General features: G+C 38.7%; 1 protein-coding gene, 1 long non-coding RNA gene and 1 other non-coding gene across 12 annotated transcripts in view; 1 reads left to right on the forward strand and 2 right to left on the reverse strand.

Moving 5' to 3' along the window:
• Window positions 1-21,879, reverse strand: part of PARD3B (par-3 family cell polarity regulator beta) — a 1,156,296-nt gene that overhangs the window by 370,196 nt on the left and 764,221 nt on the right. For all 10 annotated transcript variants that reach the window (XM_037009251.2, XM_037009249.2, XM_073218305.1 and 7 more), the window contains 2 exons: window positions 11,615-11,785; window positions 7,258-7,390 (listed from right to left, as the gene is read on the reverse strand). In XM_037009251.2, coding sequence (XP_036865146.2) covers window positions 7,258-7,390; window positions 11,615-11,785 — 304 coding nt within the window. The remainder of the gene's footprint in view (window positions 1-7,257; window positions 7,391-11,614; window positions 11,786-21,879) is intronic.
• LOC118970696 (uncharacterized) lies at window positions 2-21,838 on the forward strand. Its single transcript, XR_012123600.1, has 3 exons — window positions 2-3,872; window positions 8,177-8,259; window positions 14,214-21,838. It is a non-coding gene; the product is annotated as an uncharacterized lncRNA (long non-coding RNA).
• LOC118970699 (U2 spliceosomal RNA) lies at window positions 17,344-17,534 on the reverse strand. Its single transcript, XR_005058756.1, has one exon. It is a non-coding gene; the product is annotated as a U2 spliceosomal RNA (small nuclear RNA).

The raw sequence follows: 21,879 nt of genomic DNA on the forward strand, positions 1-21,879 counted from the left end.
AACAAGGAACAGATGAAGCTGTAGTAAACTGGAGGCAGGACTGCTCAGCGCCTAGTTCTGTTTCATGCCATCTTGCAGACACAGTTTTCATCAACTCATAAACCAACCTTGAAATAAATAAGTCCTCATACAGAACTGAAGTATCCATACGAGAGCTAATGCAGCCTGTATGAGAAAACCTAAGTCTGCTAATATATTTTTACACTGGTGCCCTGCTGGTAACCCTTGGCAGGTCACAAGCATGCATCTTGGGTATCTTTTCCCAGCTAGGAAAGGCTAACACATATTCATTACTTGTGATCTGTGGAAGATTAACAAAGCCATCTCTTAGATACTTTCATGTTTTCCCATACAAGACTGTCTAATGTATGCTCTGAATTATATGGTGATTTAAGCATTTGCCTCAATGACAGAAAGTACTTAAAAAAAACCATGAGATACACCATTTATCTACTCACCATTTAGTCACAGTAGAGGAAAAACATTAATTTTTTTTTGTATCTGTGTCACAATAGAAACACCTGGGTTTAAGACCTTGGGAGCCAAAATCTAGGATCTGACCTGGTTTTCCTACGTCCTAGAAATGTATAGTTTTTCAGTCTAGTCTATATTAGAAAAATATAGACATGCATCCTGATATTACTACAATGAATAACAAGAAAGGTTGTCTGAGATCTTGTGTGCCGGACCTTGTGCTAGCATTAATGTACATTATGCCAATTAATGCTCAGCATTAACAATATTAGCTAACATATTAAATGCCTGATAGAGCATCCTGGCTAAGAGTAAGGTTTGTGGAGCAAGACTGCCATGTTTCCAGTCATGGCCCCTATCGCGGTGTGAACTTGGGTAAACGACTCAACTTCTCCAAGCATCAGTTCTTAAGTCTTTCAAATGGGGCTAAGATTGCTTTCATTGGAGAAGTATAACAATTATATAAGGTGGTGCATATTCAAGCAGTAATTGATAAAGGCAAAGTGCTGTTAAAGGATTATTATCCTACATACCATAAACTCTACTGCAAATCTATCAGAGAGATATTGGGGAAAAGAAGGACCCTCTTTGTCCCTGATTGCTTAAACAAGAGAAAAGTCTATTCCTGAGAAATGCTGCTGGTAACAGAACTTGCTCTGACTTGCCAAATCCCACATATGATGGTTAATTTTGTGTGTCAACTTGACTGGGCCCAGGGTGCCCATATATTTGATGACATATTACTCTGGGTGTTTCTGTGAGATTATTTTTGGGTGGAACTAACACTTAATTTTGGTAGACACCTCATGTGGGTGAGGCTCAATCAGTTAGAGGTCTAAATAGAACAAAAGAGGTCTGACCCTCCTCTGAGCAGGAGAGAATTCTTCCTCTCTGATTGCCTTCAAACTAAGACATCAACTTTTTCCTGCCCTTAGACTCAAACTGAAACATCGGCTCTTCATGGGCCTTGAGCCTGCCGGTTCTCAGACTGGACAGCACCCCTGGCTCCCTGGGGCTCCAGCCTTTCCACTCACCCTGTGGCTTATATGTATTGGAGATGAAGCTGCCTGCCAGGGACACGGGCCTTTATTCTGTAGGCAACTGTGTGCAACTGAGATGTTTCTGAGCCAGGCAATTCCATGATCACAGCTGTGTTTACCACCAGCATGGAAGATGGACTGAGAAGTCAAGGGTAGAGAGAGACTTGCCTGCCTCAATAATCATGTGAGTTAATTCCTTATAATAAATTTCTTTATTTTTTATAAATACACACATGCACACACACACACATATATACACACAGAGAATATATATATGTATATGTACATATATATCCCATTGGCTGTGTTTCTCTGGAGAACCTGACTTGCTCCAAGCTCTGCCACAGGGACTAGTATAAAACGGCAGTGGTCCTGGCAGTGCTGATGTGTGCCTGGGAATGAGGCTTGAAGCAGGAGATCTCACAGGTAGGTGACCAGGGCATAGAAGCATGATGAGCAAAGGCAGCCAGCACTGCCGTCCTGCACTGGTAATCCAGTGATTTGGTGACAGGGCAGCAGTCAGGCAGCCAGAGGCTTGCTGAGAAAAACACAGCAGAAGGACTACAGTGTAAACTGTGGACAAGGGACATACTCGGAAAATACCTTTTCTGCTGGTTCTAATCTCTCTACCCTTTGACTTCTCAGTCCATCTTCCATGCTGGTGGAAAACATAGCTGTGTGATCATGTAATCCGCCTGGCTCAGAAACATCTCAGTTGCACACAATTGCCTACAGAATAAGGTCCATGTCCCTGGCAGCCAACTTCATCTCCTATTACACATTAGCCACCCAAGACTACTTCTTGTTCCCCAACCACAGGTTTGTACTTTCCTGCTTCAGTGTCTTTGTTTATATAATTGCAAAACCCACTGCTCTCTTCAAAGTCCTACTCTTCTCCCAAGGTCTACCTCAAGTATCACCACCTCTGTGAAGCCTTCACTGTTGCTCTGGGATCTGTAAGTACTTTCAGGACAGTGGCAGAGGGCACTACTGCTCACCCACCTGTATTCTTCCATCTGCCCTGGACATACAGCTAGACCCTGGGCCCCCTTTCCCAGCCCTCTTTGGACCTAGACTAGTTTCTGCCGGAAGAATGTGAGTTGAATCGCTGTGGTCCATGTCAATCCCAGTCTCGGTGGTTATGCCAGGATGTGCCTTCTCCACCTTTCCCATCTACCAGCTGCAAGCACGGGTGGGGGAGGCTCTAGAAAGTGGCCCGGCTACTAATGGAAGGAGCCCCCAGGTTCCTTAGTCTCTGCTTGGAGCACAGCCCCCAAGCCTGTGACATGGGCAGAAACACACTTTGACTATTTTTATACACCGACATATGTCAGTTATCTATTAATATGGAAAATAATTCATGTAGAACATTGATCATAGGCTGTTTGTGCGATGAGCTATCAATCTATGTATCTACGTGTACTTCTCTTACTGGACTGTAGATGACTTTCTTCTCGTCCTTTCTCATTCTCCTCTCCTTCAGGATCTTCTCTGGCTACTTCAAATTTTATTATAGTCATTACCTTTAACTTTTATTTCATTCACATGAACATCCTCTGTGGCTTTAGAGTAGAGATGGGTGCTGAGATATATATCTACTTTGTTGACTCTTTATCCTTGGTGCACTTTTAAACAACATATTCAGATGCTGTAAGGAATTTTTTCTTTTGGCCCAAACACCTTTCTGAAGTCCTATATCAGTGTGAAAATATGGAATTCCTATCTCCTAAAAATGATATACCTGGCTATCACTGAGTATACCATGCACCGTCTATCTAGTCACTGCTTCATTGATGTTCAAATGCCCCTTATTTAATCACTATCTTTTATTGTTGTTTCTTGTTTTTATAGGCATCATCCTGCCAGGGCCAGATCAGAAAAGAAGGGTAAAGGGGATTGTGACTTTAGGCAAGGGCTCAGCAAGCTATGGTGCTGGTCCCAAGCCAGCCCACCATCTGGATTTGTGCATATTGTTTCATTGAACACAGACAGCCGTGCTCATTCCCTTAAGGACTGTTCACGGCTGCTTTTGCATTATACTGGCAGAGCTGAGGAGCGGCAACAGAGAACCTGTTATCTGGCCCTTTATAGACAGAGTTGCTGACCTCTGCTTTAGACTGTTCCTGAGGGCAAGAGCAGCACTGTATTCAAGGTTGCATCCTTGATAGAAATCCAACCAACATCAGTCAAATTGAGAAGTAAAATTCAATTTCTGATCATCCCTCCAAAGGCAGTGCCTTACAAGCTAGAGAGGGATGCACACATGCTGGTTCCCAGGAGGAGAATCATTAGGAATAATTATACTAATTATATGCCTCCACAAAGGACCCCAGGGAACAGGATCCAGTGGGACAAGAGGTAAACCAAACCGTTTGATGTGGGGTGTGGATGGAGACCTCAGTGGGTGATCCTTGGTGGACGTGGGCAAAGGGGGACTGAGGCAGGGGCTGGGGAGCAACTGCACTGAAAGGGGAGGGGAGGCAGGAGTAGAGCACAAAAGGGGGGATGAGAAAATGGAGAGATGTTGTAAACCAGAGGAGAACTGCACTCAGGCTATTACTTGGCCCAGGATGAGATCTGCCAGCAAGATTCTCCAGAAAATACAGTATTGGTATTTCACGTACTTCATTACCATTCAAATGCTTAATAGCATTTTATAGAAAAGCCCTGGGATACAAACTCCATCCTTATTACCATCTTGGAGTACCATGCTTATTCCACTGTGGCCACTGCTAGCATTTCTCCAACACAAATGTGAATTTTCTACACATTTCTGGTGTTACAATTTCTACAAACATTAGTTCTAAAAATGCCTTTTCAGTGTAACAGCTTGACAGGAGTATGTGTGTGTGTGTGTGTGTGTGTATATACATATATATATATATATATATATATATATATATATATATATATATATATATAAAGTAACTGGGAACTGTGGGTGGTATATACCCTTATTACAAAAATAGATGGAACACAGCATATCAACACTGGATTTTTAAATATACAAAGGAAAGGGAAAAGGGAAGGAAAAAAAGTTAATGCTTTGGCTGTAACAGTTCCTTTCCTCACTAGATATTATTTTGTCAAGTCAATCTTCTTTTTCTGAAGGAACCCTTAAAAAACTTGGTAAAGTGTTGAGTCAACACTCGTTCAGGTTTCATGCATCTGAAACTCAGGAACTCTGAGTGGCTCTCAGAACTTAAAAGGTTTTTAATGTTACAAAGAGGTGACGGTCATGATGTGCTTCTACAACATCATGTTTATAAATTCTGTTACATACTTTTTGTCTCTAAGTCAATAGGCTTATAAAAAGTAAGAGAACTGATTGACTGGATTCTTACAATTAAAATTTAATAACTAAATGCTTTGATAGGCTTAATTCTTACACCTGATCATTGTATTACAGATCCACAAGGAAATCATAACAGATTTTCTCTGTTTTTTAAAAAAATAACATTCATTGGAGTCACTTTTTAAAAGAACAGATATTTTAAGTCACCGTGGAAAATAGATGTGGGGGGAGGAAGTGTAGCAGGAACCCTGCAGTAGCTGATCTGAGTGGTTTTCCATTGGTATAAAAGTTGTTCTACCTGGATCTCAGGAATAAGAGAACAGACAGAACGCCCCAGTGATTGTCTATGGCCACCTGTACTCAAAGTACTCTAACCATTTAGTGGAAACACAAACTTTAAACATTCTGTTGAAGTTCCAAAGTATTAACTCATTTTATTTGTTGTGTGTGCTTTGAGTGGACTTTATTATTTAAAATTTTTTCTGGGGATATCCTTGCCCTCTAACTAGTTCTGCAGTTACAGTATTCCAACCTATGTTATCCTTTCTAGAGCTTTTTATCCCATTTCCTTGAGTGTCTCAATGTTGTCTAAAAATATTGTGCTATCAGTCCTTCAGCACCAATATTTTATAGGTATTGAAAGTTGAAAATGAAATAAGATAGGAGGTAACGTGCCCAATATTCCTTTGGGTGTCACTGGTGTAATTAGGAATAAAACCCAGAACTCGGATTGCCACTGGAACACGTTGCTTGAGAATTAAATGCCAAACTATAAAAAGACTAGATATTTTAATAGAGATGGCAATGTTCGTGGTCACTATATGGGAATGGCAGATAGAAAAAAGGTTGTTTTAGTCCATGGAAAACTTGCTGTTCCTCCTCCAGATTCTTCTGGTATTGTGATTGAAGGTCTCAGAGGGAGATCTTGCTTTGTCAAGGGAGCTTTTAATTTCTTTAAGAAGATGAGAAGGACATAGTATTTATTTCTTTATCTGATACAAAGTCAAGTCAGCTCCTAATGGACATTCTTTGTATGAGGTGAAAGGACTTGACTGATTTCAAGGGATCAGTGTAAGAAAGGGCCCACACTGTGGTTTAGGGAATGGCCTTGAGTCATAGAGATAGGAGTTGAATTCAGGCTCTGCAGAGATCAAGTATGTGCTCCTCAGTTAATTGTTTACTCTATCAGACTTTCTATTTCTTCATCTGTAAAGTGAAGATAATAGTATTACCTATTTCAAGTGTGCAGGTAAATTGCTTAACATAGTATCAGACAGACAGTAAGTAAATACTTAATAAATGGCCATTCTTGTTGCTACTATGCTCACTAAATTGGAGGAATTCAGAGGAAAAAACCTCCCATTCTGATGAAACACTTTAATTCTAGAGGAATCTCAGATTTACAAACCTGTTCTGATGGAGTCATTTCAGTTTACAAATTGTTCCCATGTGTTAAGTTTTGGTAACATCTTAAGTGTAAATAAAGGATTGATTATAGAAATGGTACTTCTACTCAATGAATTATGTGTAACTACTGAACAGGAAGCTGCAGAACATTCAATGACATAGTAAGATGTTCATAATGTGCTATTAATTAAAAAAGCAATTTCCTAAACACTATATACAGTACATTTCATTTCCCTTTCATTTTATATACACATATTTGCATGAAGGAAAGACTTGAAATACAACTATAAAATATTATCTTTGATAGAAATATAAGTAATATTACATTTTCTTTTTATTGCTTTTCTCTAGATTTCCTGTAATGAGTATGTACGGCTTTTGCAATACAAAAATTTAAAGTTCTTAGAGAGAGGAGATGCAGGGAAGTAGAAGAATTTTCTTGGTGACTTGAGTATAATTTTTGAAAAACAAAGAAGAAAATCCAAGTTTTTTACTTCTAAAGCTCTACTAGAAATATGATCCATATGAGATAATAAGAGGAAGACAGTGGAGAGAGATCAAAGCAAGAACATTGCAACTGGCATATACTCATCTTGATTCATGGTATTTACACCATACTCATGCTAGATTCAAGCATAAATCTGTAAATCATATCATAACCATTTTGTGGTTAATACTAGTCTATATATTTTTTAAGTTTAGTGGTGATTTATACTTGATAACATCCAATATTAAAAGACTGTAAAAAAAAATAACAGTTTGCCATTTTGCTTTTCTAGGCATGGTTTGTTTTAGACATAATCCTCCATGTTTGGGGCAGCAAGCATAGAAACTGTCACTTAAACTGGAGCCAAAGCCAGGAATCTGCTTCACAACTTCTGAGTCAGCTCTCCCGCCCATCTCTCAGTGTTCATGACTCAGAGTAACAAAGTCTGCACTTAGTGTAATTAACTCCCCTTTGTTCCTTTTTTTTTTTTTTAAAGAGAAGACAGTTTGTGTTTTCTCACACTGTTTGCCGTGGATGAAAGGACAGACGCTTACCTTTGTGTGCGTGTTGTGGAGTGTACGTGCTGAATGGATGCAATGCACTATTATCATTTCTTCTGGAGGTGGTTACGGAATTTTGACAAGTCTCAAAACATGCCTTAGACAATGCCCCACACTCTGCAGGCTCCTAGGGGATGAAAATAAAAATTATATTTGCTTTTTAAATATGTTCCAACTTGGTCAATGGAAGCAAAGTGAAGTAATGATTGATTTATGAATAATCTTTTAAGAGTCTATTCCACATAAATCATCAAGTGTGGAAAATCAAAATGGCCCTATTATTTAAAACATCTTTGAGCATGAAATTTAAAAAATCCTGACAATGTGATGTTAAGGATTAGGACTTCTCACAGCCAACAGAAAAGAGGATTGACTTTATTATTCTTCTTCCCAACTTACAACTGGCTTCTTTCAAATTTTCTTCCATCTGGGAGGACAGCTTGTGGCAGTGCCAGTGCAAGAATACAGTTCATGCCAAGGGTGTTTCTCTGCCAGCCAGCTGGTTCCTCTCCCTCTCCCCAGGCGACTAAGTGCATATGTTCTAGGACAAGTCAGGACCAAAGCAGGTTTGCCACTGAAATGCCATGAGTGTGTCTCACTGCAGACACCAGGTCTTACAGCCAGCAGCTAAATCAAACTGCTGTGACAATGCCAGAGAGAGGTTCTCCTGAGATTCTTTCCTCTTTTTTTCCATATTTCCCCCTCCTATATTGATTTAGACAATCTGTAAACAATTCACAGTTCCCCTAAAATTGCTGTGTCCAGAAAAACACTCCCACAAGCCGTGTTCAGCAGGTGTGGAAGAGGTCATAGGAGGTGGCCAGTTATAAAGAGGTCTAGCTGTGTGTTCAAGAGGACTGAGGCACAGAACACTGGGTTTTGCTTTTGCTCATATTTTGTGTCTTCTGAATAGGTTTCAAGGAACTAATCTGGAAGCCATCTGATAGCTCTGCCCTGACCACTTGTGAGAGGAACAGGCCACAAACAGAAATACAGGTTTGATCTTTCTGCACCCTTTCCTTCTGAGAAAAGCACTTGGCCCAGACAGTTTGGTTATACTTTCCTGAAGAAAACAACTCAGTATCTTTCCAGTTAAACAAAATAATTAAAACATTCAATTTATGCATTCTTAATAATAAAAATGTTTTCAGGTCCTTTAGCTTTTTGTCAGGGCTTATAACACTTTTTCTACACCCAGTGTTACTGTTTGCCCCTCTACTGCCAGTCAAACCAGGCCTGGTCCTGAGGCAAACTGCCCCTAAATGAGAGCCGGCGCCTTGGCAGCCAGGAGAGCTGGACTTGCACAGCCTTGCGCTTTGAGTTAACAACAACAGCAAGAACAACAAAAATTTTTTTTTCTGCTTTCCCAGCTCTTTGATAAATGACACAATCGATAACCCAACAACTGATCAGTAACCAGCCTAATTAAAGTATTCAGCCTGTAAAATAGAGCTGTCGTGGAGCCCTCCATTAGTGTCCCAGCCAATAAAAAATATAATGGATTTTTAAACATATTCTGCTTCTACCAAGATGAGCTTGCAGCAGGGAGGAACCGTTTTGGGGAAGGGAAAAAAAAGCAGGTCATAACCCATTTTTTAATACCAAGTCTCTAGGCTCAAATAGAATTACAATTGAACCTCAAGCTCATCCTTTGAAAAACATGTTTCTGTTTAAAATGATTTTGATTCAATCAAGGGCTCATTATGCATTCTTCATGAGAGCCTCATCAAAACTGTTTACGTATCTTGTGCATCTGGTAATGTGGGAAAATACCCCAACAACCATATATTTTGACTCTTCTTAAGTAGCTTCTTCAATTTTTTATTTCGATATAATGTTCGAATAACCATTTTGGTATTCTTGCCAAATCTAACTAAGTGATTTGCCTCAATGTATGTGCAGTGCTGAGACCTTTTCCTAGGTTGCTGATGCTTTTTTCTGTACCTAAGGATGCTGCACAGGAGAACACACCAAAAATATGAATGTACAACATATGCTTGACACAGTAAAACACAGATTTGGGAGATCACATAACTGCAGATATTTTTTCAACTTAACAAAAATCAGCTGTATATTAGGCTGCTGTCTTTATAAGGAAGATATTCTTTAATCTTCATGGGTACTACAGAGATTCTCAATAGCTGAGAGAGTCAAGTACCTGCTCATCTCCCACGGAAAAATGTAAATATTAGTGAAGCTAAACATGGATCTTGTTTAAAAGTCCTCATAAAAACTGTTTTTTGTCCCATTTCTTATTCCTAATTGATTCTCTAGTGAACTATATATTAACAAGACACCTCTGAGGAAGGACAACAAACTGAAAGTTTAGTACATTATGGTGGTGGAATAATTGTCAACCCACCCCAAAGTGTTAGAATTAAAATGAAAAGACCTACAATAAATGGCAGAATGCAAATGACTAGATGTCTCGACTAGATGAGCCAAAATACAAAACACCTATCCACTAGACATTCACATGTCTTAGGGAAAGGCATGTAATTAGGGAAGATCAGAGGTGGGGGATTACTATTAACAACAGCATTCATTTATTCTTTTTTCTTCTTCTTTTTTTTTTTTTTTAACTTTTGCCACCTGCACAGGTTTGGTACTCTACAGCGGCTTCTTCCTGACTTTTGTTAGCTGAGGTATCTTTGCTCTCAGAAATCTTAAGGGACCTAATACACAGATGCACAGAAGAGGTGACTCAGGGGCCCACAGGCCATCCTTTCTACTTGTCTCCAACAACTGGGTTCCATGGGGTCCTAGGGATCTAGAGCAAGAACCAAATTAAACCAGAAAGGAGCCAATTCTGTCATGGATGGAATTGGTTTTACATCTGCGTACATAAGTAAAACCATTAAATATTCATGGAAGCCTCTCTGTCACTTAAGCAGACACAAATGTTGAAAATGAGTTGGCTCATTATATATATAGTCTCCAGTAATAGGCCAATTTACATTTATTTAACATTTACAAGGTTATATACAGAACAGTAAAAAGGTACAGTTACTCCTTTCCAATAGCTGGTAATACAACAAAGTGAGATATAGTTTATGAATTTACTACTTCAGCTTACCCTCTCAGATGTAGTAGGTCTCAGATGCAAGTATTTGTCATTCCTTCGAGGATGTTTAGTAAGTGTCCACGATGTGTTGGGAAATGAGGCCACATTAGGGATAAAAAGCAGACAACGGTATCTGTCATCTGTAAGTACTGAGCACTCAGCTGTGTATGTATCAACATAGCCAGGAAATGGCCAGTCTGGGATTTTTAACTAAAGTAATACAAAACTCTAGAGCTCAAGCTTTTAACTGCTATGAGCTCCAACTACCTTCCACTCTTGTTTAATTTGAAAATCCTTCCATTTTTAAATTTTTAAGTTGAACGTATTATTAAAACTAATATTTTACATTAGTGTGTTCTTAGTAATATTCTATTTTAACTTTGCAAATTATTGTATTACATAAACATTATTTGTCATTAGAGAATATATATGTGATTGCTGATGTTTTTCTTAGCTCTTAACTACTACAATTTTCTTCTCATCTCTTAAAATAATTTTTAGGAGCATTTAATAATTGCTCTTCATGTATAAGAGGAAATAATATTTTAGGAATATTTTATGTTGATTATAAATATAATAATAATTATATAGTACAATATATAATTGTATAATACAAGCATAATAATATAATTGTAAGTGAAATGTTTAAGGATATTATCATTCAAGAATATTGTATGCTTACAATTAGTGTAAGTAAAAATATTCCTTATGTTAAAAAAATGTGTAAAGCAATTGTGATAAAGTATTTCAAAAATATTCAATTAAAATACTTATTTAATAACATGAAGCAAGTAGGTTGCCTAATAGATCAAATTTTAAATTAGTTAAGTCTCAAGTCCATATATATTACCCATGTGCACATAATGGGGGAGAATACAGAGAGCCAACTGCATTATAATGCCCTTCATTGTACACACCTGATTAAAATTTTTCTAAGGGATGGACACTGCTAGCACATTAATCAAAAAGTATACAAAGACACCTTATTATAGGAATAAAGTCATTCATAGTCTGGAGCTCTAAAACTATCTGAGGAAAAAACCCTAGAAAATATGGACCTGTTAGATTTGATAAGTTATATACTTTATATGCAGATTTTTACACCTTCTAGTTATATCTAAAATATACAACCACCTGTTCACCACATAAATCCATCAGAGACCTTCTGGGGCATAGTTTTCCAATTTCACAATCAGTACAAGTCTAGTTACAGTACTAGTGATAGAAGTTTGCACATTCTGGTGGCCATTTGGGCCATTTGCTGAGGGAAATGAAGGTGTGCATCACCTCCACTGGTCTCTCTGGCCTCCTCAGAATCACCAACTGGATCATCCCTCGTATGTTTCCTTCCATGGACATGGATCGTCTAAGTGTTTCCATGGCTTCATGATTGGACTTTCCCAAAAGAGATTCGCCATTAATTGCAATCAGCTGGTCATTCATCCGTAGACGTCCATCCTAGAGCAGAGGAAAGAAAAACAGTATTAAAAGAGAAAAGCATAGGGATGAAATACGGCTATTTTAGAGAAAAGTTCAAGTTTAAAAATAAAAAAGGGAAAAAATCAGTTATTAGGAATGATTTATTGTCTGTGCAGGAGAAGGTTCTGGAGCTTATCAAACAGTCACAAATACTAACAAAAATGAATTGTGTAAAAGTCTTTTTAGGAATCTCAGAGTCCTGTACTGCAATAACTTAAACATTTGTGTCATGTCTGTTACCTGAATCTTTGCCAAGTATGCTAACCTAGCCTGACTCTGCCATTGCTCTGGCAGAGACTATATCGTTGACTCAAGGAAAGGATGTTTGGGAACAAAAGGAGTGGTCATATTGCCTGAAAGGAGGGTCTGCATTTTCAGACACAGAGAAACATCATGCTTAAATATTGTATACTTTATAGTAGTAATATGTCTCCTACATATCACTGCTAGTTCTACTGAATAGTGCTAAGAAAAAATTCTCATGTAATTCTCTCTAACACAAGCAAAAAATTGTTGGTCTGGACTCTGCAAAAGGACATGGAGTGTAGAGGGAAGGACCAGTTTGCTATGATGTTTTCTGGCAGAAAAGCTTGACAACAGGGACTGTCAGGCTTGTTGTGAGGAGGCTCTGAGTGACGATACTTTACCCAGAATCTTCAGGAAGAGATATCACATACCACAGATTGCATGGAACCTCAGCATGTGGATGGGTAGCCTGGACTCTAGTCTAAATCACTTCCAGGCAGTAGTTCCTCTCAGCCAGAAGTCTCTCACATGCCAGAGCCCATAGCAGCAGCTAACAAACTGGAATGCCAGCTCTGCCTACGAAAGAACTTGAGGGGCTGTAGTGCATCCCCTCATTAGGCAGCCTAGACGGAAAAAATGCCTAAAATATTGACACATTAGGGACATGCCTTTTACCTGTTTTACACTAGAGTAGAAAGTTCTTGTGATGAGGCACAGATGCGATTTTAGGAATGATATGAAGCTGCTGCTGCTAAATTAAACAGAATAACTATAGGTGTGCATAACACTTTACCTTCCCAGAGAGCTTTTCCATAAATGATCTCTAGTGATTCTCATGGAACTCAAGAAGTAAATCAATGTTTTCATTCACATTTTACAGTAAGGAAACTGAGGCAGGGGTTATGTAACTCGCCCCAGGTCAGTAAGTCAGCGGCAAACTGATCCAAGTCTGGGCTTCAAGAACCTTGGCTCTTTCCAGGAAACCCCTTTGTTACTAGGCTACAGTTGTGCCACACGAAAACAGGGAAAGGAAGGTATTAAGGAGTTTTTGTAGTTAGAAGTATCTGAGATCCATGATCAAATGAATGGAATGAAATGCAAAAGAAGAAAAAAAAACTTCCCTAAGAAATGAGAAAAACAGACAAACAATGAACAATAGGACCAACTGTATAGCTTTGGAGAGAAATCCTGTGGACAAGTTGATAAACTTTGACTAATTCAGGAGCAGATGGTCAGAGGAAGTTCCCCTGCTGACAGCAGGGAAACGGGTGAGTGGTGAAAGCCGTTCTGGAGAACTAGTGTCCGCGTGCAGAGGCAGCACATGTGCCGCCTGCAGGAGGGGGCGCGGGCCACTGGGGTCGCATAAGCTGGCAGGCTCACTGGGTGGAGAACCGAGATGGCAGGGCATCGGATCAGTTGAGGTGGGTGTGAAATCAGAGCCACATAACCTCTGCGTGGACTGCCTCCGAAGAGTGCTAACGCCTCTCCTTGCCTCTCATGTTCCCTCTCCACTTAACCTTTACCTGGTTTGGAGCAAATCTGGAAGGGAGATTTATAGGAAAGGCCACACAAGAAAAAAATCTCTTCCTTTCTAATATAATGTTGAGTGAGGCATGTCAAAAATATGACTGAGGTTACATGTAATAGAATTAAACAAACACAACTTTAATGTTTCGTTATGTGATGTGAGACAACTGTAGAGGGTTTTCTATTTTGGCATTTCATGGAAAGAGGACAATTGGACTGAATCTTAGGAGGTTGGGAGGGTCACTAAACATCCTTTTGGTATGACTGGGGGCTGATATGTGGTTTTTCAAGAGGAGGAGGAAGCAGAAGGGTTGGATCAAGATCCTAGCTCTGTAAACAGGAAATAAGGTTTAGTGCTGGATTTGTAGAGGCTTAGTCTTGGCAGGACATCTCATCCTTTATGACAGGAAAAAGACAAAGATTGAAACTTTATGGGTATCTCTAGAATGGAGGGAATGAAGTCTGAGCAAGATCCCACCTGGTGACCTCCTCTGAACCTCCTCTGTCAAGTGTGGGACACGGTCTGAGAGAAGAGGTAAACCAGAGATAAAGAGATGTATAAAGACCATTTCTGGTAAATAATCTCTTACTAATAGGTATTCAGCACAAACTTTTATTTTCTACTACATTCCAGGTCTCCAGTATGCAGAACTACATTGACATGGAGCATGGTGGCTGTATCCAAGTCTAAAACAGTTGGGAGTTTTTTTTAGAAGATATTCACATTCATCACAAGCATCACTGGAGAGCTGTGGGCATTATAAAAATCCAGACACTCTCATTTTCAGGCTCGGCTGGTCTATTGCTATTGGTGTGTGCTTTCTGTTTATAAGATAAATGATGGGTAATTTCACTAATGGTGATGCCAGTAAGCACCATGTTGTCCTAACATTTAGAATATAATCACAGAGTTTAGAGCCAGAAGGGTCCTTAGAGGTCATCTTGCCCAACCTCTTCCGTTTACAGATAAATGACACCCAAAGAGGATGAGAAACCATTTATTGAACTCCTCTTAAAAGAAGGCACTTCCCTTAAGAGATTAGGACTCACTCAGCTAGTTAAAGGTCAGAGTGGGATCAGAATAGCCCAAGTCCTGGCTTCTCATCATTACCTATTCACTAGCCATTCTCTCTTCTACACAGATGACAATGACTAGTCCCTAGGGGACTAATACTACAAGATAAAAGATTTTCAAAATCAGGACAATATACCACCAGATGTCTCCTGTAAGACAGACCTACCCAAAAGCCAGAGTCAGCTGACAGACGATGTGGAGACAGGAGAATGTGCCAAGGACCTGCAGGGCAGGGAAGCGAACTAAAGGTGGTGGTGGGGAAACACTGTCCACCTATCCAGTTATATATATATATATACACACACATGCAGATCTCTGTCTAGTCTTGATCTAGCTTTAAAATGAGGTTGGTTCAGCAAACAATTATTATTCAAACATCAAATATCCCTTAAAATTGTGTATGTCTCTTCTGCTCTGGAATAATTTTGACCAAGAAATAGGTTTTTTGTGCTTTTTTCTATTATTATATTCCAGTAAGTGCTTAGGCATGACAATGCTAACTCTCATCAATTGATTTCAAGTAAGTGAATTCAACTATCCAGGGATATTACTCAGTAATGTTAGGATATTTATTTCATTGTAATCTGGGTCATACCTGCACTTATTAAAGAAAAAAATTATTTTCTGCTAGGATTGAATGTCCCATTCCTCCCAATTCATGTTGAAATGCTAACATCCACCCTGAAGTTATTGGGAGGTGGGCCTTTGGGAGGTGATTAGCTCATGGGGGCGGGGGAGCCCTCATGGATGGGATTAGAGCCCTTCTGAAGGAAACCTCACAGAGAGATCCCTTCCCACTCTGCCATGTGAGGTTACAGCAAGAAGACAACCGTCCAACAACCCAGACGGGGTTCTCACTAGGCACCAGATCTGCTGGTGCCTTCACCTTGGACTTCAGCCTCCAGAACTGTGAGAAATACATTTCTATTGTTTATAAGCCACTAAGTCTCTGATATTCTGTCATAGCAACTTGAATGGACCAAGACACTAAGTGCCTTCCTACTTTACCGCCATCAGACCCAAGCCAAAAAGACAGTGTCTATACTCCTCACCTGCTGTGACCCCCATTTGTAAATCTCTCTCTCTCCTCAAAATAGGAGGGAGTAAAGGGAACCCTCAAAGAGGAAGAAAAAAGAGGAAGGAGCACAGAATAAAGGTAAAAAGTAATTTCCTTAGGGCACATGTGGACAAATAAAAACTTAGGTTTTATCTATGTCCTGGGATTGCCTCAAATCTCATCAGCCCTAACCTGGTTCTACTGCAGGAAGATGAATGGACTAGGAGATAAGATGTTTGAGTATTTCATCCTATCTTCTTTTCATTGAACATGTAATGCAGGCCAGTCCTTGTGCAAATATTTTGTATATGTTCTTTCATCCATTTCTCACAACAGCTCTTTAAAATAAATACTACTCTCCACTATGTAAGTGATGTAAAAATGGTGGCTCAGAGAAATTAGGTGGCTTGTCAAAGGTCAGCAGTATAGCTAAATCTACTTGTCTGAGTCAGACATATACCAGTCATTCTATGTTGTTTCTAAAATCAGAGTTCTGGAGATGATTAAGAGCACTACAATTATTAATGACAGCAATTATTTAATGAGTTTCTACTTTGTGTAGTCATTGTACTAAACCCTTTACATGCACTAGACAATTTAATCATTACAATAATCCTATATACTGTGGGCCATTACCCTCATTTTATAAGAGAAGAAATCACAGATCAGGTCAGTTAAATTCATTATTACAAGTCACATTTCTGAGTGAAGATTTGGGCTGGTGTGGGTCACTCTGAGGTCCATGTTTTCAACCACTTTGCTAGTGATTCTTGACTTTCATGGGCTCCTAGACTCCTGTGAGAATCAAATAAAAGTTACGAATTCTCACCTTTTACGAATAACTACTTGCACCCTGGTTTCCCCAAAGCTGTATATTTGGACCAGATAATTCTTTGTGGGGGATGAGGGGAAGTCATGTACTTTGCAGGATACTTCATGTGCCCACTAAAGCATATCCATGATTTCCAGGGGGGTCCAGTAGTTGAGCCCCTGCTGTACTCAGTGGTGGCTGGGTACTACCTCCACCATGAGTACTGGTGACATGGCATGGCTTAATCCACCTCTTTGGGACAATGTGTTGTAAGGCCCTTTACTTCTCCAGTTCTAATGAACACAGAGGGGAGAGTATGAAAGCCAAGATACAGAAGGGCCTCTGCAAAACATGAGACAAACATGAGGGAGTGGGCGGGCTTTCCCGGGGGTGGCTTGCTAGGGCCTGAAGCCAGTCTGCATCAGGCCGGGTGCTGAGAGGATCTGTCACAACCAGATGTCGGCCCTTGCCTGGGCAGGATTCTAATGGGGCCCTTGGCAAGCCTCCTGAGGTATTATCAGCACCCAGAGCTCAAACCCCAAAGCCTCACTGCAGTCTGTTGAGCAGGATTCCCCGGAATGCAGGTGGCACTGCACTGAGGGAGAGGACTGTCCTGACAAATCCCTCCCTCACAAGGCCTTAAGATCACTCATGACAACATCTGTCTACCATATTTATGAGAAAAGAAAAAGATTCAACTTGGTAAAAAAAAGTGCAGTCCAGATTGAAATTATTTAATTTTCATTAAAAAAATAGCAATGAAAGGAAAAGAATATATCAAGATTTTAAAGCACAGTTTTTTTTTTTTTTGTTTGTTTGTTTTTAGGTGCACCGTTCCCGGAAGTACTGCAATACCAGGTCGATGCGTGGAGTGGACGGAGCAAGCTCCCATTCCATCTCCCCGCTCCAAAAATCCATCCAATATACCGTCCTCGGACAGAGGACGCATCAGATATCAAACCGATAAGAACAGATACTACACTTGATCTCAGCCAAAAGGCCGAGAAGCGATAAAAAGCACAGTTTTTAAAATAAACAAGAGTAGTAAAGGAAGCTGGTAAGACTGGATGCTTGTAAGTTCTGGCCCTGAAGAGTACTTACCAACATTAACTAATGTTTTACATCATCTGCCCTAATACAATTTCAAACCAATATGAGAATGGCCATTTTTCCCAAATAAAAGCTCTATTTTCTAGGAAAATAAACTGCATTCTGGTACACACCATGGTGATATGGCCCATACTCCTCCTGTGGTCCACAATGTCCTCTGCATGCCTCTTTACCTGCTGAATACCTATGTATCCTTCAAAACAAGGGTTGGCAACTGCCTGCCATTCAGTTTCCTCCATAGACAGAATGAATTGCTCCATCATCTTGACACCCATGATACTTTTATACTTTCTACCATAGCTCTTGTAGTATAGTTGTTTCCATATTTAATTAATTATGCTATCAGCTTCCTAGATTATGAAATGCGTTGTTTTAAGTTTTTAAGTTTTCTGACTCCAGTCTATTGTATATTGCATAACTCGCCATAGATGTCCGAGATGTGCTTGCTAAACAGTGTCACTTGAAAAATCTTTCATTCAGGGGCTTTTGACCTGGTGCAAGTTTCATCTACAATGAAAAAAATTATTTAATTTGCAAACTGTTACTGTGAAAGATTAGTGCACCCAGGTTGGCTGGATATGCCAGCATATGTTCAGAGAGTCTTTATATTTCTAAAAGGGAAACTTGATTACTTTTTTGGGTACTGGCCCAATATCCACTTTTTCAGCTATTGTGAAATTTTAAACTTATTTATCTAACTCAGTAATTGTTTTAAGAGCTTCACTCAACTACCATGTGGTAAGCCAGTAAAGCCTTAGTGACATACCATTTAGTCAGCATTTATAACATTTAACATTTTTGTTCCTAAGATAACTTAAGGATATGTTTTACAGCATCAGAACACATACAATCAAAACCATTCTACAGAATGCTTTCAAAATGTACTACAATTCTTTCCAGTTTAAACTCCCTCTGGAAAATTATGGGGCATAAATAAATATATCGCAACTTACAGCCTTTACTATAGTCATTACTGAATCTTAAAATTTCCTCAGCAAGAAAGTTTGAGAAACACTGACTTAAGAGTTATCACAAATATTCATTGGTCTACTATGTGGTAATAGTACTCTGTTCTTGCACACTTTTTCTGTTCCCTGCCATTTCAGTTTCCTCTCCATCCCTTCCTATCTCCTTCCTAATTTTCTGTTTTTAGTTTACTTTGGCCTAGAAAACTGGATAACAAAAAGCTTATTAAGGCATATACGTTATATATGAATCAAGAAGATTTGCATGAATGTCTCACCAGACTAGAATCTCGGGGACCATTCCAATGTATAGAAATTTTTTAATTTTTAAAAAAATGAATGGTACCCAAAGACCTATATATACTCTGAAAACTACAAGACAGTCATGAGAGAAATTAAAGACACCAAAAAATGGAATCACATTCCATGCTCATGGATAGGAAGAATTAATATTGTCAAAATGGCCATCCTGCCTAAAGAAATCTACAGATTCAATGCAATCCCTATCAAAATACCAATAGCATTCTTCAACGAACTAAAGCAAATAGTTCTAAAATTCATATGGAACCACAAAAGACCCTGACTAGCCAATATACTTTTAAATGACATATCTGACAAAGAGTTAATATCCAAAATATATAAAGAGCTCACACGCCTCAATACCCAAAGAGCAAATAACCCTATTAAAAAATGGGCAGAGGATCTGAACAGATACTTCTCCAAAGAAGAAATTCAGATGGCCAACAGGCACATGAAAAGATGGTCCACATCGCTAATTATCAGGGAAATGCAAATTAAAACCACAATGAGATATCACCTTACATCAGTTAGGATGGCCAACCTAGAAAAGACTAGGAACAACAAATGCTGCCGAGGATACAGAGACAGGGGAACCCTCCTACACTGCTGGTGGGAATTAAAGCTAATTCAACCACTGTGGAAAACAATATGGAGGTTCCTCAACAAACTAAAAATAGAAATACCATTTGACCCTGAAATTCCACTCCTTGGAATTTATCCAAAGAAAATAGCTTCTCAGATTCAAAAAGACATATGCACCCCTATATTCATTGCAGCACTATTTACAATAGCCAAGATATGGAAGCAACGTAAGTGTCCATCAGTAGATGAATAGATACAGAAGATGTGGTACATATACACAACAGAATACTATTCAGCCATAAGAAAGAAACAAATCCTACCATTTGCAACAACATGGATGGAGCTAGAGGGTATTATGCTCAGTGAAATAAGTCAGGCGGAGAAAGGCAAATACCAAATGATGTCCCTCATTTGTGGAGTGTAACAACGAAGCAAAACTGAAGGAACAAAATAGCAGCAGACTCACAGACTCCAAGAAGGGACTAGTGGTTACCAAAGGGGAGGGGTGTGGGAGGGCAGGTTGGGAGGGAGGGAGAAGGAGATTGTGGGGAATGATGATTGGTGTACATGGTGTGTGTGGAGTCACGGGGAAGACAGTGTAGCTCATAGAAGACAAATAGGAACTCTGTGGCATCTTACTACACTGATGGACAGTGACTGCAATGGGGTATGGGGGGGACTTGATAATAAGGGTGAATGTAGTAACCATACTGTTTTCTTGTGAAACCTTCGTGAGGGTGTATATCAATGATATATTAATAAAAAAAAATGAACTGTACCCTTGTTTGTGCTAAGATTGCTTGTAGTCTGGTCACTAGAAAAATGGTGCCTATACCAAAACTCTGACCACATAATAAACTCAGGAGAAATACAGATATAGATATAAATATATAGATGTAGGTTTATAGATATATCTCCTATAAATACCCATAATGAAGGAATTTAGCTTTTCAGGTGAAAGTTTCTATTTTCAGAGTCAAAGTATCATAATCAATGGAATATCAACTTTCATAGATTACAATTTCCTTTTTGATTAGAACTATCAATTCTTTCACTTTTTTTCAAGCTGACTGAGACCATCATGGAGCCCAAGATACACTTCAAAATGATGTAGAATTCCAAAATTTTATCTGGTATAGTATGAATTTATTTCTTATTTGCATTTCCATTTGTGAAATAAATATGCCAAAGTGATAAAGATCATCAGGAAAAGCAATGGTATTGTGGGATTTCAAAAATAATGTTGTCCTACATCTTTTAAAACAGTTGCCACTACAGAAAACCCATAAACAATAAGCCTGACTATATGAATTAGCATACACTAATATTTTTGGCTTTTTTTAGAAAGGAAATTGCTTTTAAAAGTTTTGCATATCATAATTGATATTTTTATCATGTTGAAATTAGTAATTTCATTGTTTTTAAAGGTAAAATTCTTATTGACTATAGAGGGATTATGATTATGAATTTTTCCAGGCAAAATTCCTGCTTTTAGTTTTCCCTAGAATGTATAACATTTTTGTGGTTAGGATGAAATGTTAGAGTTTTGCTTCTAAGAGTTGAAGATGTGCCATGGAGCTATTTATATACTAAGACTGAATGTCCTTCTGTCAGAGGTAAAAGCTGAGAAGACACGACTACTGGTAATGATCTTTGTGGATTTCCATCAGTAGAAAACATTACCAGTTTTAAGAAAAATGGATAATTGACAAAATCATTTAACATTAGTGCTCCTTAAAAAGCTGTCCCTTTTGTGTTCCTTTGAATTAATCAATTATAAATCTGCCACATGATTTATAGATAACAGCAGCGATGGAAGAGGAAATAACTCAGCTGGGAACCCCTACCATACTCCTGTTAAGTAGCTCGGATGCTGTTAAATGTTCCATGTTATGAAAGACATGGAGACTCAGGAACACGAACCATGTGTATAGAAATTCTAGAACTGTATATATTCTCTCCAAAAATTCTTATTTGAATCATTTTAGAAAAGGAGGATTGCTCGTATTAGATAAAATTTTCTTCTTTTGCCCATTACTAAATAGTGTAGACTAAGAAATTCTGCATCTCTCAGAGGGAGTATTCCAAATTTCCTAAGTACACAGAATCAAATTACTTAAATTATATCTATTTCATATTCTGAGTGCATGCATTTGCAATTAGCTGTGTCAGGCATTTTTCTTTCATTTAATTTCATCATCATCAAGTAGTATTTATTAAGCACAAACCTGGCTAATTAATTTTCTAGAGAATAACAGGCATTCTTAAATTCATTCTATTTAGAGTCCTTAAATAATCTACCTGATATATGACATTTTTTTCCCTTAGCAAAAATTCCCTTTAAATTTTAACTTTTACCTTATTATTTCAAGGTTTTGATAGAACACATTCTTATCCTAA

The sequence above is a fragment of the Manis javanica genome, chromosome 12 (genome assembly GCF_040802235.1).
Source record: "Manis javanica isolate MJ-LG chromosome 12, MJ_LKY, whole genome shotgun sequence".
NCBI classification, from domain to species: domain Eukaryota; kingdom Metazoa; phylum Chordata; class Mammalia; order Pholidota; family Manidae; genus Manis; species Manis javanica.